A 16898-nucleotide genomic window follows, 5' to 3' on the forward strand; every position below is an offset into this window, starting at 1 on the left:
GTTACATTAAATGGGGGAAAAAAGTAACAGTCATTCGAATTCCCACGTGGGAAAGAGTCAAGCAGTGAATGAACCTTCCGACCAAATGAGACAGACTTGTGCATCGCGACCAAGGGGCTCTGAGCCTGACCCGGTGCCCACCCTCTGGCTGGCCTCTGGGCTGGAGGGAGGGGAACGCCTGGCCCTTGAGGCCCAAGGTGGGGCGTGGGGAGAGCAGAGCCCACATGCCCGCATCCGTCCAGTGAGGAGCCGCCCTGCTCTCACAGCCCAGTTTAATAGGGGTGTCACATGCCCGGCAGGGCAGGTGTGCTCTCTGGGGTTCATCGGTGGGGGTAGGGTGGTCCCTCCGAGGTGGCAGGGGCCAGCTGCCATGGCCGGGGTGGAGACAGCTGGCGCAGCACGTAGGGCCCAAGTCCAGGGTACCGTCGAGGTCAGAGGTCACCGCTCTGGGGCTCCACGTTGCGCGTCTCCCTGGGGTGACCTCGGGCCAGCTTGGGGAAGCGGGAAGCCACTTTGGGCCGGCTGTTCTTGGTTAGCGCATCTCCGGGAGGGGTGATGTCGCTGTAAGACAGAGTGGGGAGAATCAGGGTAAGTCAGGAGTTCTGAGGGCAAGTGGTCACAGGCAGGGCAGCCGTCAGGGGCTGAGGAGGGAGGGGGAGCAATGGGAGTGGCTCAGGGCCACAGCTGCTGCCTGGCTGGGTGGCGAGAACAACCTGGAGAAATAAGCCTCCTGTCTCTCGTGCCCAGGACAGTTGTGGGGCCGCAGTTCCGGATCCGTTTTTAAGTTGATGAAAGAAGGTTCTGGTCTTGGCTTTCTTCTCACTATTTTTACTGATCTTCCAGCAAAGGCACATTTCAAAGTCAAAGAGAAAAGAAAAAAACTGCTTTGGAGAACATTGCATTTAAAAGTCAAAAGATGCGAAAACCCAGGAGACGGAATTCCGGTGCAGTTGATCCTAAAAGAATAATCAGAGGTCTGTCTGCCCACGTCTAATTGTAAGGGCGTTTACAACAGCACTGTGTGAACAAGCCAAAAATAGGGAACTACTTGCGAGTCCAATGTGAGGGGCTCGCTGGCCCTGGATATAAAACCCCTACATCGCAAGACAGTGGCAGCCCATGAACAAAGGGGAACAGACGTGCGTTTAACGGGCCAGTGAGGGCGTATGCTTCTGCAGACTTAAAAAATACAACCTAAAAGCTGAGAGTTATGTTTTATTCATTGTGAATGTTTGGACTTCAAGCTGAGAGAGAGCATCTCAAGTGTCCCTGAGAGAACTGCTCTGAGGAGGCAAGGTGGGGAGCCAGGTTATATATATTAAAAGAAGTTTTGCAACAAAGGGCAGGTAGTCTGAATGTCAAAAAGTTGTTGTTTAAAGAAAACCAGGTATCCCAAGTTAAGGGATTTAGCGCTTTTCTATGTACGGGAAGATGTAAGAGCCTGGGCTGACTCTTCCTTTGAAATCTTTCCTTTGATTGCACCTCAGCCGTCTGGGGCCGGTACCAAGTTTCCTCATCCTGAGTTTCCTAGGGGCTCACGGTAGGGAGTGCCTGCAGTCTGCTGGCTGCTATATGGTGGGTATTCTTTCCTTCCTGAGTTTCCTCAGGGGGTCACCATCCATAATTACTGATGCCTATGACAGCCTTTGTTTATTGATATGGCAGGAAATATTCCATTTCTCAATTCCAAGCCACGTTAAAGCACAGTAGAGGGGGTATACAGAAAACACCTGAAGGATACACTTGTTTACTCCATGAATCTTTGCACACCCACGTGGGCCAAGCACTGTGCAAAACACTAGGGCTAAAGAGTGAGCAAAATGGATTCTCCCAGGCCCTGCGGAGCTCACAGTCCGAAGGAGGGCTAAAAACATCATGTGCTCACTCTAAGACTTAGGGTACAAAGCCTGCCTGAGTGGGGAGTCCCAAGCAAGGCAGGAAGGGCCTGAGATGGGGGGTGGGGCCCCAGGGCTCTGGGCACAGGAGCAGTGGGTGGAGGCAGCAGCTGGAGGACTCAAGAAGGTGGATGTCCATGGTCTGGTTGCATTTGAGGTGCCCGCTGCCAAGGTCACTGCTCCAGGCACACAGGGCCAGGGCTGGGGCTGTGAATGTACAGGCGGTGGACTTGGTCTTATTTCCCACAGCTGCTGTAACACATTAGCACACACTTGCATGGTTTATTACAGCACACTGAGGTGTCTTACAGTTCTGGAGGCCGGCAGTCCCCAGTGGGTCTTAAGAGGCTATGTTCAAGATGTACCGGACTTCCATGGTGGCTCAGAGGTTAAAGCGTCTGCCTGCAATGTGGGCGACCTGGGTTCGATCCTTGGGTTGGGAAGACCCCCTGGAGAAGGGAATGGCTACCCACTCCAGTATTCTGGCCCAGAGAATTCCATGGACAGAGGAGCCTGGTGGGCTACAGTCCACAGGGACACAACTGAGCAACTTCACTCAAGATGCACCACCAGTGTGTGTGCTGAGTCATGTCTGACTCTGCGACCCCATGGACTGTATCCTGCCAGGCTCCTCCATCCATGGGATTCCCAGGCAAGAATACTGCAGTGGGTTGCCATTTCCTCCTCCAGAGGATCTTCCCGACCCAGGGATTGTACCCTGCATCTCCTGCATTGGCAGGTGGGTTCTTCACTGCTGAGTCAGCTGGTGAGAGAGTCAATTCCTAGGTAGGTTGATAAGAAATCCAGGGTCTAGAATTCTCAAGGAGGAAAGGACAACGTCTTTTTTTTTTTTTTCTACATTCCTTAGTCTTAGTCATGTAAAACAGTTTTTTCTTTAAGCCCAGAACTGGTGATTACACAACAAACAACTCAGGTTAAATCTGTATTGAGGACTTGGGTTCGATCCCTGGGTCAGGAATATCCCCTCGAGAAGGGAATGGCTACCCACTCCAGTATTCTTGCCTGGAGAATCCCATGGATGGAGGAGCCTGGTGGGCTACCGTCCACGGGGTCGCAAAGAGTCAGACACGACTGAGTGACTTCATTTTCTCCTTCCTGAAAAGCTTCCGACTAATCCTATTATCTTAAAATGTATATTATGGGAGTGGGTCTTATTGCCAAATTCAGACTTAAATTGAAGAAAGTAGGGAAAATCACTAGTGGGCTACACAGTCAACGGGGTCGCAAACAGTCGGACATGACTGAGTGACTTTACTTTCACTATGATTATACAGTGGAAGTGAGAAATAGATTTAAGGGACAAGATCTGCTAGAGTACCTGATGAACTATGGATGGAGTTTCATGACATTGTACAGGAGACAGGGATTAAGACCATCCCCATGGAAAAGAAATGCAAAAAAGCAAAATGGCTATCTGAGAAGGCCTTACAAACAGCTGTGAAAATGAGAGAAGTGAAAAGCAAACATATTCCCATTTGAATGCAGAGTTCCAAAGAATAGCAAGGAGAGATAAGCCTTCCTCAGTGATCAATGCAAAGAAATAGAGGAAAACAACAGAATGGGAAAGACTAGCGATCTCTTCAAGAAAATTAGAGATACCAAGGGAACATTTCATGCAAAGATGGGCTCGATAAAGAACAGAAATGGTATGGACCTAACAGAAGCAGAAGATATTAAGAAGAGGTGGCAAGAAAACACAGAAGAACTGTACAAAAAAGATCTTCATGACCCAGATAATCATGATGGTGTGATCACTCACCTAGAGCCAGACATGCTGGAATGTGAAGTCAAGTGGGCCTTAGAAAGCATCACTATGAACAAAGCTAGTGGAGGTGATGGAATTCCAGTTGAGCTATTTCAATTCCTGGAAGATGATGCTGTGAAAGTGCTGCACTTAATATACCAGCAAATTTGGAAAACTCAGTAGTGGCCACAGGACTGGAAAAGGTCAGTTTTCATTCTAATCCCTAAGAAAGGCAATGCCAAAGAATGCTCAAACTACCGCACAATTGCACTCATCTCACATGCTAGGAAAGTAATGCTCAAAATTCTCCAAGCCAGGCTTCAGCAATAAGTGAACCATGAACTTGCAGATGTTCAAGCTGGTTTTAGAAAAGGCAGAGGAACCAGAGATCAAATTGCCAACATCCACTGGATCTTGGAAAAAGCAAGAGAGTTCCAGAAAAACATCTATTTCTGTTTTATTGACTATGCCAAAGCCTTCGACTGTGTGGATCCCAATAAACTGTGGAAAATTCTGAAAGAGATGGGCATACCAGACCACCTGATCTGCCTCTTGAGAAACCTGTATGCAGGTCAGGAAGCAACAGTTAGAACTGGACATGAAACAACAGACTGGTTCCAAATAGGAAAAGGAGTACATCAAGGCTGTATACTGTCACCCTGCTTGTTTAACTTCTATGCAGAGTACATCATGAGAAACACTGGAAAAAGCACAAGCTGGAATCAAGATTGCTGGGAGAAATATCAATAACCTCAGATATGCAGATGACACCACCCTTATGGCAGAAAGTGAAGAGGAGCTAAAAAGCCTCTTGATGAATGTGAAAGAGGAGAGTAAAAAAGCTGGCTTAAAGCTCAACATTCAGAAAACGAAGATCATGGCATCTGATCCCATCACTTCATGGCAAATAGATGGGGAAACGGTGGAAACAGTGTCAGACTATTTTTGGTCTCCAAAATCACTGCAGATGGTGATTGCAGCCATGAAATTAAAAGACGCTTACTCCTTGGAAGAAAAGTTATGACCAACCTAGATAGCATATTCAAAAGCAGAGACATTACTTTGCCAACAAAGGTCCGTCTAGTCAAGGCTATGGTTTTTCCTGTGGTCATGTATGGATGTGAGAGTTGGACTGTGAAGAAAGCTGAGTGCTGAAGAATTGATGCTTTTGAACTGTGGGGTTGGAGAAGACTCTTGAGAGTCCCTTGGACTGCAAGGAGATCCAACCAGTCCATGCTAAAGGAGATCAGTCCTGGGTGTTCACTGGTAGGACTGATGCTGAGGCTGAAACTCCAATACTTTGGCCACCTCATGCGAAGAGTTGACTCACTGGAAAAGACCCTGATGCTGGGAGGGATTGGGGGCAGGAGGAGAAGGGGATGATAGAGGATGAGATGGCTGGATGGCATCACTGACTCGATGCACAGGAGTTTGGGTGAACTTCAGGAGTTGGTGATGGACAGGGAGGCCTGGTGTGCTGCGACTCATGGGGTTGCAAAGAGTTGGACACGACTGAGCAACTGAACTGAACCGAACTTACAACCTTGAGACATTCCTTTGATTTCTTGTAATGACCAATTAAAAAATTATATAACAACTCCCTTGCTTAGACTACTGAGGCGGGGCATTTTCCGTCCCCCTTCTGATTTCTGTGTCAGAAGCTTGCTCTGTCCCTTCTTACTTTAATAAAACTCTGCTACACAAAAGCTCTTGAGTGATCAAGCCTGGTCCTGAAGCTCAATCTCCTCCTTCAGAGATCATGACGTGGTTCAGTGTAAGCTATCACTGGGAAGCCCTGGAAGGCTCCAAGGGAGATTCTAAAGGCCAGAAGCTGGCCTTTCCAGCTTCTACAGGCTGCCGGTACTCTAAGGGTCATGGCCCCTGCCTCTATCTTCAAAGCCAGCGGTGCAGCCTCTTCAAATCTCTCTCCCCCTGACTCTCTTGCCCGGCTGGGAGGTGAGGACCTGTGGTCCCTGGAGGAGCCGGCTCCTCGGAGGACTGGAGAAAGGCCGGAGTGGGGGACAGTTCTGAGTCATGGGGCCAGGGCTTTGGTACTTCATTTGGTTTCTCCAAAGGCACCTACTGTGTGAGGATCAGCAGAGGGGAGGGGGATGGGAGGGAGGGCTGCCACTCAGAGATGGCACTGTGGGAGCGAGGAGAGAGTGCACTGTGCTTCCTCAGGCAAGTCTCGTCGGCTTGGAATGGCATCTAGGGTAGAATAAATATTTATCCGAAAGAATAGAAATCAGGATCTGGAAGTGCTCTCTCTGCACTCCCAACAGCCAAGATGTGCAATTACTAATAACTTACATCTCTATGAATGGATTAAAAAAAAAGTTTCATCCATACAAAGCAATATTCAAGCCTTACAAGAAAAAAGGAAATGCTGACATATGTGATAGTATAGTGTCCTCCTGCTAAATGAAATAAGGCAGTCACAAGGACAGATAACTGCCTGACTCCAATTACAGGAGGTGTCTGAAATAGTCAGACTCCAAGAGCGAAGGGTGGACAGTGGAGGGTGAGGGGAGGGGGTGAGTAGGGAGTTACTAATCAACAGGCAAAAATGTCTCAGTTGAATAAGTTCTAAACTCAAAATGGACTAAAGATCAGATACTATAAAACTCCCAGAGGAAAACACAGGCAGAACACTCTGACATAAATCCCAGCAGTATCTTATCTCCTAGAACAATCAAAATGAAAACAAAAACAAATGGGACCTAGTGAAACTCAAAAAGGTTTTTTGCACAGCAAAGGAAACCATGAATAAAACCGAAAGACACCCCACAGAATGGGAGAACGTATTTACAAACAAAGCACCCCACAAGGGATTAATCGACAAAACTTACAAACAGCTCATGTAGTTCTACGTCAAAAAAACAACCCAATCAAAAGATGGGCAGAAGACCTAAGGAGACATTTCCCCAGAGAAGACATAGAGATGGCCAAGAGGTACGTGAAAAGATGTTCAATATTGCTAGTTATTAGAGAAATACAAATCAAAATGACAATGAGGTATCACCTCACACTGATCAGAATGGCTAACATCAAAAAAATCTACAAACAAATGCTAGAGAGGGTGGAGAGAGAAGGTAGCCCTCCTACACTGTTGGTGGGAATGTAAACTGGTATAATCCCAATGGAGAACAGTATGGCGGTTCCTTAAAAATATAAAAATAGAGCTACCGTATGGCCCTGCAATCCCATTTCTGGGCATTTATCTGGACAAAACTGTAATTTGAAAAGATATATACACCCTAATGTTCACTGCAGCACTGTTTACAACAGCCAAGACCTGGAAGCAACCTAAATGTCCACTGAGAAGGGAATGGACAAAAAAAAAAGTGTGTGTGTATACATACATGCATACATTAATGTACATATATATTAACATAATAAAAATATATGTCTATACACACACACACACACACACACAATGGGACATAGCCGTAAAGAATGAAATACTGTGATCTGCAGCAACGTGGACAGACCTGGAGATTATCATTCTTAGTGAAGGAAGTCAGAGACAAATATCATGCGTATCACTTACACGTAAGCTAAAAAATGATACAAATGAACTTATTTACAAAACAGAAACAGAGGCAACAAGTCTGTTTTTCAACAGACTTGAAAAACAAACTTATGCTTACCAAAGGAGAAAAATGTGTTTGGGGGCGGGAGGCAAATTAGGAATTTAGGATGAATGGATACACACTGCTATATGTAAAGTAATCAACAAGGACCTACTATATAGCACAGGAAACGCTACTCAATATTCTGTAACGACTTATATGGGAAAAGAATCTTTAAATTTTAAGAAAGATGAGTAAGTGCGAGATCGGTACAACACTACCTAGGGTCAACAGTCCTGCATTTAACTTTTTAAATTGGGTGTAATTTTTTTACAATGTTTCTGCTGTACAACAACACGAATCAGCTACACATATCCCCTTCCTCTTGAGCCTCCCTCCTGCTCCTGGATCATCTGAGCGTGGAGCTGAGCTCCCTGTGTTATACAGCAGCTTCCCGCTATGGGTTTTACACCTGGGTGGGGGGAGGTGGGTGCTGGTGTGTGTGTGTTTTACACCTGGGAGGGGGGCGGTGGGTGCTGGTGTGTGTTTGTGTGTGAACGCTGGTCTCTCAATTCCTCATCGTTTACAGCCTTTGTGAGCCACCTGCACTACTGAGATTTAAAGGAGGGGTGTGTTTCTCACCTGGCCCCATCAATAGAAATCAGGCCACCAAGAAGCTCTTTTTACCTCCTGCTGACGATGATGTTGTAATAAAGTGGGCTGGTGACTCTGGGTCTGGGCAGGAGCAGAACCACTGAGCAAGGCAAAGTTACGTTCCTCACCTCCCCGAGTCTGCTTCAGTGCGGAAGGTCTGTCGCCCCAGGGCTTCCCTGGAGGCTCAGTGGTGAAGAACCTGCCTGCCAGTGCTGGAGATGCGGGTTCAATCCCTGCGTTGGGACGGTCCCCTGGCGGAGGCAAAGGTAACCCACTCTAGCACTCTTGCGCGGAAAATCCCATGGACAGAGAGAGAAGCCTGGCGGGCTACAGTACAAGTGGTTGCAAAGAGTCGGACAAGACTGAGCACACGTCTACCCCAATTTTGCAGACAAGAAAAGAGGGGTATGGAGGGCAAGAAAGGCCCCACTTCCATCACAAGAATAGATCCTAAAGGTGTATGGAATAATAGAAACTCCATATTCAAAGGCAGAAAACCTAGGTGCCTTCACTTAGACCCCATAGGACCTTAGAGGAAGATATATCACCTCCTCAAGACTCAGTTTTCTGATCTGTGAAATGGGTATAATATTGGTTCTCCCTACTGTTCATGTATCATTCAACACATATGGATTGAGTCTGTTATAAATAGGAATATAACTGGCTCCTTCAAGACCCCAGGATCTCTGAAATAAAATTCAGAGGCACAGGCAAATTCTGGCCAGCAAAATCTTAAGAACTCTGATGGCTGAGGCATCAATATATCAAAGGAAATGGGTAGAAGCTTTTATAAAGATTTTACAAATGACAGAAATAAACTTCAAGGGAGTTCCTTGTGGTCCAGTGGTTAAGACTCCATACTTTCACTGTAGCGGGTATGGGTCAGATCCCTGCTTGAGGAACTAAGATCCCACAAGCCGCATGGCATGGCCAAAAAAGAAAAATAATATACCTCCCATTCCTTTTTCCAGCACAGCTCAAGTCTTCCATCTGTCTGTCCTGGGGGCAGGAGACAGAGAAAGAAACCTTCTCTGAAGAGATCAGACTAGGTTTTCTGGAAGAGGAGCCCTAAAATTTAGAGAGACAGAAGAGACCTGGGATTTGGCAGGGCTGTTTCGAGACAGCTTAAGGAAGTAAGTGAGCAAACAGGTGGATCCATCGGGGAACAAGGGTGGAAAAATCGTGACCCTCCTGTAAAGAAGATCAAACCACTGTTTCCCTTGAGATAAGGCCAGACCCTGTGCTAAACTCTGGGGACATCAAGACAACAGTCAGTTTCTACCCTCAAGTTATTCAAAACAGGGGCAAGGGTGACGGAGGGAGAGGGGGAAATAAATGATGAAATGAAGAATATACACAGCGGTAGAGTCAGGGGCTGGGAGGGTCTCTGGAGGGGGCCTGAGCACTGAGGTGGGGGGGGGGCGGTAAGGCTCAGTGGAATAGAGGGGGAGGGAAAGGGCTTTCTAGGCAGGAAGAGCAGCCAGCAAAAGACTCCATGGGGAGCAAGACAGGTGGTGGGGCCGGCAGCTGTCCAAGTCCGTGTGGGCCAGGAAGGCCTCCAGATGATGCAGACACCTCTGGTCTACACGAGTTCTACAAAACTACCTTTTCAAAGCTGGGGACCCAGTCAGCCCGTGGCAAGCGATGACTTTTTTTGGGGGGCCACATCACAAGCATGAAGGATCTTAGTTCCTCCACCAGGGACCGAACCTACACCCTCTGCAGGGGAAGTGCAGAGTCCTAACCACTGGACTGCCAGCGAAGAAGTCCCGAGATGACTTCTTAAAAACTCAACCTCAGGTTGTCAATTTGCCAACTAAGGAGGCAGAATACGAGCACAATCCAACTATTTGCAAAGGTTAGGGGAGGTCTTACCACTTTGCTTGCGGTTTCTCCCGAAAAGAGAACACTTCCTCTGGGACAAGTTCCAGACCACGCATGGGGCTGTCAGAACCAATGGTCTAGACGACCTTGAGGCTCCTCTGGTACCAGGGTCAATGACGGCGGAGCACGCCACATCGGGGATATGATTCTCAGGGCCATGGCCTCTTATCCTGGAGACCAGGGTCACCCTGCCTGGAGCTGTGATGGGAACATGGACCCATGTTTCCTGAATACTGCCTTATCATCTTTGATGCTTTCAACCTCCCACCCCTCATTATCTGCACACCTCCTATATAATACCCAAGATTTTTCTTTACCTCTGTTTTTAGGTTACTTTGGCTTATGCAAAATCATCCATAAACACAGATTTAAGCATATTAACATTAAATTTAAAACAAAAAAAACATTTCCTAGATATCACCACTGGCTCATTTACCACCCCAAATGGTTGTTCCCTCCTTCAAAAAGGTATATTCTTGGTAACATGGGTAAATCTCAAAGGCATTCTGCTAAATGACAGAAGCCAGACTCAGAGGCTACACCCCACCTGATTCCTTCCTAAGACATTCTGGAAAAGGCAAAAGTATAGGGACAGAAGCCGCAGCAGCAGGCACCAGAGACTGGCTACAGCCAGGCACTGGGGGGTCCTGGGGGCTGTTCCGGTGGTGCTGTGACCCTGCGTATCCTTCAAAACTCACAGAACTATATAACGAAAAGGGGAAATGCTACCACACAAAAATTTTACTTTGGTTTTAAGAAGCCTGGCTGAGAAGACTGTATTTAAAAATCAATTTCAGAAAAATAAACGATCCAATCAAAAAATGGGCCAAAGAACTAAACAGACATTTCTCCAAAGAAGACATACAGATGGCTAACAAACACACGAAAAGATGCTCAACATCACGCATTATCAGAGACATGCAAATCAAAACCACAATGAGGTACCATCTCACGCCAGTCAGAATGGCTGCTATCCAAAAGTCTATAAGCAATAAGTGCTGGACAGGGTATGGAGAAAAGGGAACCCTCTTACACTGTTGCTGGGAATGCAAACTAGTACAGCCACTATGGAGAACAGTGTGGAGATTCCTTAAAAAACTGGAAACAGAACTTCCATATGACCCAGCAATCCTCCTGCTGGGCATACACACCGAAGAAGCCAGAATTGAAAGAGACACGTGTACCCCAATGTTCATCACAGCACCGTTTATAATAGCCAGGACATGGAAGCAACCTAGACGTCCATCAGCAGATGAATGGATAAGAAAGCTGTGGTACATATACACAATGGAGTATTACTCAGCCATTAAAAAGAATACATTTGAATCAGTTCTAATGAGGTGGATGAAACTGGAGCCTATTATACACAGTGAAGTAAGCCAGAAAGAAAAATACCAATACAGTATACTAACGCATATATATGGAATTTAGAAAGATGGTAATGATAACCCTGTATGCGAGACAGCAAAAGAGACACAGATATATAGAACAGTCTTTTGGACTCTGTGGGAGAGGGAGAGGGTGGGATGATTTGGGCGAATGGCATGGAAACATGTATAATATAATATAAGAAATGAATCGGCAGTCCAGGTTCAATACAGGATGCTTGGGGCTGGTGCCCTGGGATGACCTGGAGGGATGGTATGAGGAGGGAGGTGGGAGGGGGGTTCAGGATGGGGAACACGTGTACACCAATGGCGGATTCATGTGATGTGTGGCAGAACCAATACAATATTGTAAAGTAATTAGCCTCCAATTAAAATAAATAAATTTAAATTAAAAAAAGAAAATAAAAATAAAAAAATAAAATAAATAAAATAAATCAACAGATACTCAAAAAAAATAGATATGCAACAAGCAACAAAGGTTTACTGATAGCACAGGGAACTACATTCAGTATCTTATAATAACCTGTAATGGAAGTAATTTTAAAAATAATATATGTGTTATATATCGCGCCTGAAACATTATAAGGCAACTATACTTCAATAAAATATATATATATTAAGGAAAAAAAAATCTCTGCTTTTTCCTCATGACGCAGCACCTTGCATCCACTCTGGGTCTCCCAGGAGACAGTGACCTCATCCCCTTCCACAGCTAAGAAGGGCAGGGACCGTGGGGACAGAAATCTCGGACTCTGTCATTTACCAACTGACTGCCTGGACGGTCACTGACGCTCCCTGGGACTGAGATTCCTCACCTGTAAGAAGGGATCGAATCCCAGTGAAAAGACAACTCAATCAACAAACGGGCAAAGGATGTGAATAGCCAATACACAGAGGACCAACACGCACATGAAAAGATGCTCAACATCCTTATCAGGAAATGTATATCAAGACCACAATGGGAGGGACATCCCTGGTGGTCCAGTGGTTAAGAATCCGCCTTCCGGTGTGGGGGGAAGGTGACCCCTTGTCAGGGAACTAAGATCCCATATGCCTTGCGGCGACTAGGCCTGAAAGCTACAACTACCGAGCCTGTGTGCTTTAACGAGAGAGAAGCTGCGCGCCGCATGAGGCCACGCGCTTCAGAGAAGACCCCACGAGCCGCAGCTAAGACCTGATACAGCCAAAAATAAACACTTAAAAAAACCCCAATGAAATAAGACACGACTTCACACCCACTGGAATGGTGACTGTTGAAAAGACAGATGATAATAAGTGCCAGCAAAGATGGGAAATCAGAGCCTGGCCACACTGCCGGTGGGGACACTAAATTGTACAGCTTTGGAAAACAGTCTGGCAATTCTTCAGAATGACCATGTGACCCGGCGATTCTTCTTGGTATATACCCTGGAGAAATGAAAACATGTCCACGCAGAAACTAGTACATGAATGCGGAAAACAGCATCATTCATGACAGCCAGAACTTAGAAATAATTCAAATGTGTATCGGTGGAATGGATGAACAGAACGTGGTTTATCCACACAATGGAATTTTACTCAGCCACAGGAGGCATGAATCGTTGAGACGGCTGAAGGTGGCAGAATATACCACACGGCAAAAGGCCGCTCTGCATACTGACTGTTTTGGGGTTAAAGGCACTTGAAGTGAATCCAAGGAAACACTCTGACCTTCCCATTTTTCATTAAAGCAGGAGATAGAATTCTCAAGTGAAAGATGTCCTCACCATACCAGAAGGAAGGTCACGTTCTCACTGTTGAGGATGAGTTGATGTGGAGCGAATTCTGTACAAATAGGTCTTGTTAAAATTACTGTCTTCCTTGGCCCTACTCACACAGTTTAGTCACTTTTTCACAATTGATCCTTCCTGTTCTCATAATATAAAATCAGCTCAAGAACTAGCAGGAAGGTCTGGCCAGGCCATTTCTTTGGGTCTTCACTTCCTTACTAAGGCGCCCCTGTCACACAACCCTTTTACAAACCTGGGCGAGCTTCCCCTGTCCTTCCATCTTATGTCGGTTTGATTCAGACAAGGAGTTCAAACCAGTCAATCCTAAAGGAAATCAACCCTGAATGTCCACTGGAAGGACTGCTGCTGAAGCTGAAGCTCCAATACTTTGGCCACCTGATGCGAAGAGCTGGCTCATTAGAAAAGAAGACCCAGATGCTGGGAAAGATTGCAGGCAGGAGGAGAAGGGGACAACAGAGGATGAGATGGTTGGATGGCATCACTGACTCGATGGATAGGAGTTTGAGCAAGCGCTGGGAGTTGGTGATGGACAGGGAAGCCCGGTGTGCGGCAGTCTATGGGGTCACAAAGAGCTGGACACGACTTAGTGACTGAACAACAACAAAGGTGAAAAACCCCGAGAGAGGAGAGAGAAAACATTGCCCTGTCCATGTGCTACTGCACGGATGAGCCTTGCAGCGGTGCTCGGTGAAGATGCCAGATGCACAGATCCACAAGATGATTCTATTTGTATGAAAGTCCAAAACGGGGCAACCTCGAGAGACCAAGTTAAACGTGTGTAGTTTCCAGGAGCAAGGAAGGTGTGGGCTTTCTCTTCCAAGTGATAAAGACGTACTAAAAACAATGGTGGCAATGGCTGTGTATATGTGTGAATATACTAAAATCTACTGATTAAAAAAAATCTAATTATTTGGCTGCATCGGGTCCTAGTTACAGTCAGTGGGATCTTGGTTGCGTTATGTGGGATCTTTCACTGCAGTGCACCGACTCTCCAGTTGGGGTGCACGGGCTTAGTAGTTGCGACACAGGCTTAGTTGCCCCACAGATGTGGGATTTTAGTTTCCTGACCAAGGACTGAACTGTGTCCCCTGCATTGCAGGGCAGATTCTTAACCACTGGACTACCAGGGAAGTTCCCACAGACTACTGACTTGTGTACACTTTAAATAGGTGAATTGTATGTGAACTCTGTCTCAGTAAGGCTGTTTTTAAAATGGCACATGTTAAAAAAACAAAAAAGAAGAGTATTACAGGATCTTCTCTGGCAGGCTGCTGACAGCTGAGGGACGCACTCTGTGCTTGGGTGGCTAGCTTGCCAGAGAGGATGCTTAGTAAATGTCCCCTCTCTTCACCTGCTTCTCAACTCGGCTTTGGCCAACCTCCAGCGTGGCTCACTCTCTCTCGGAGGGAACTGTGCCCAGGCATCACCAAGCCCTGTCAACCCTGTGGGGCTGCTAGAGCCATTTCTGGGGCCGTGAAGGGTTCGTCTTGGAGGCTCAGTTCCAACCAGAGGGCAGGAAACCAGGAAGGCAACGGTGCCGTGGCTTCCCTCCCCAAACCCGCAAGGTGCTGGTTGTCCTGAGCTGCAGTGACCCCATCACGGGGTTAGGGACCTTTCTGGGGATGTGGCTTCCCCAGGGCTGACATCTTACATGTAGCACTCAGGTCAGCTAGAACTGGCCTCCAGCTAGACAAACAGCCTCCTGAGGTCTGATGGCTGCCCATGGAGACATCCCCAGGGTACCCCCTTCCTCTCCTCTCCTGCGGGGATGGGGGACCAGAGCTGAGCCAAGGAGCCCCTTCATCCTGCCTGCTCTCCCGTTCCTGAGATGTGTTCAGCATTTGTTCAGAAACTCACTCCCCAGTGCTGGCTACCATCAAGGCACCGAGGGAGTCCAACCTTGTGAAAGTGGCCCCTGCCAGGAGCCCTGAAGAGGGGAGGACTGTTTCTTTCAATAAACCTCTGGGGGCACATTGGCATGGTGTTCCCGTTCCCAGCACACAGGTGAAATTGATCTGATGGTCTCAACCACTCATCAGTGAAAGTGATTTCAAGGAGAGATTTGCTGTTCATTTCACTTAGGAAGTGGCTTTCGAGGGCCAGTCAATACTCCATTTGCTGGGAGCTGCCGTCCGAGCGGCTGTGCCTTCAGCACTGATGGTCTACCACCGGGGGACCGCACACCCCATTTCAGCGAATCCCATATTATATTCTCAAGATCTTTCTTGCATGATTTCAGTAGTGCTCTGATGGATTTGCTACTCTCTGTTGATGGATTTCTAACATTTCCGGTTTCAGCTTTTCTACTCCGAGTTCTGGCCCAGGGGTTACACACACACAAGTTAAAAAGGGAAGAAGGAGGGGACATTCACATGGTGATCCAGCAGCTAAGGCTCCGTCCATGCTCCCAATGCAGGAGGCCCGGGTTCCCTCCCTGGTCAGGGAACTAGAGCCCACATGTGGCAACTGAGACCCGGACAGCCAGATTTTAAAAGAGGGCAGGGTGGGGGGGTGCGGAGGAGGAGGGTGTAGAGAAGCCTCCCGTCATTAACAAAGGTTAAAGAGGAGCGACCCAGGCTCACTGTGGGGGAGAAATGGAACCAGCGCGCACAGGCATGAAGGCGGGAGCAGAGACAGCTTGAAACCCTGCCCTCCATGGACAACAGCTGTCCGTGCAAGACTAGCTTCTCCAGGCCACTGTCTATGTTTATTTCTCATAGTGGATCTTTCAATATAAAGAATGGTTACTTCCTAGAGAGACCTGCTTTGAAATCTGACATCCGTTGAAATCAAGGCATCCTGCTCACAGAATGCCACAGATGTTGGTGCTGTGTCCTGGAAAAGGCAGGTGACAGTGACAACGTGTAATCTACCAGGTCCGCTCACGGCGGGCTTGCTGTGTGGCAGGTGCAGGGCTCAGCAGTATAACTTTATGAAGCTCTCCCTCCCACCAACCCTAGGAGGGAAGGTCTCTTGTTTCATATGTGAAAACTCAAGAAGCTGCCGTGGAGGGTGGCTTCCTGAGCTGCAGGGACTTGTGCGATGTCACGCGAGTCCTATGTCACAGAGCAGGACGGAAGTCCGGGCCCGCGTTTGCAGCCTCTGGGCTGGGTGGCAGGTGACAAGGTGGTATTTGCTGGTAGGGTGGGGGTGAAGGGGGTGCGGAAAAGGCTCCAAGGTTCTGGGAAGACTCTACAGTTTGTGAATTTACTTGCCTCGGAAGCCTTTTCATGCTCCACCCACCCCCATCTCTGCATCTTCTCTATAGTCACCTATTTTAAGAAATTTCTTGGTCTTGTTCTATGCAAAGGCTCTTAATCTATGGTTGCCATTTACAAATGGGGCTGTGGGGTTAAACAGGACTACCTGGGGGATGCTCTCCATCAATGCGGTCTCTGGTGGTGGGGGGCGGAACTGGCAGGGGCTGCCTCGTGGGGCAGGGGATCATGGGTGGCTGCAGGAGGGGTGGAACCTACTTCGAAGGCACAGCTTCTAAAGATCTGATGGAGCTGGGAGCCATGGGACAGAGCTGAGCCTCAGAGACAGGGACCCCTGTTTTGGGGCTGGTGCAACCCTGGCCTGGGAGGAGGATCCTGAGGAAAGAGCCGAGACGGGGCAAGGCAAAGCAGCAGGGTTGGGATGATGCTCCAGAGGTGCTGAAGAGACCGCATCCCTAAGGCTCCATGACCAGTCAGATGGGGGAGTGAGAGAGGGTTTCATTTGTGCTTGGAAACCGGACCCCAGGGAGTGGCTGAGCTGGGGTCAGGGGTGGGCGGTGGGGGGAGGTACAGAAAGTGACAGGTGGATGGGGGGCAGGCATGTACCTGGGATAAATTATGCTATTAAAAATGTAAAGATGCATTCAGCCTAGTTTGCCAGGAAGATCACGCAAGTCCACACACACACTGTACTGTCTACCTGTGAGCCCAGACATGCCAGCTTTCATTCCTTCATGGAACAAAACCACGATG

The 16898-nt window shown here is 47.7% G+C and overlaps 1 protein-coding gene across 1 annotated transcript in view; it reads right to left on the reverse strand.

The window, feature by feature from the left end:
* Positions 1-431: 431 nt before the first annotated feature.
* The window catches only part of SNX29 (sorting nexin 29), a 568901-nt gene continuing 552434 nt past the window's right edge, over positions 432-16898 (reverse strand). The window contains exon 20 of the mRNA XM_068968397.1: positions 432-561. Within this exon, the coding sequence (XP_068824498.1) occupies positions 432-561 (130 nt within the window). The remainder of the gene's footprint in view (positions 562-16898) is intronic.

The sequence above is a fragment of the Capricornis sumatraensis genome, chromosome 3 (genome assembly GCF_032405125.1).
Source record: "Capricornis sumatraensis isolate serow.1 chromosome 3, serow.2, whole genome shotgun sequence".
NCBI lineage: Eukaryota > Metazoa > Chordata > Mammalia > Artiodactyla > Bovidae > Capricornis > Capricornis sumatraensis.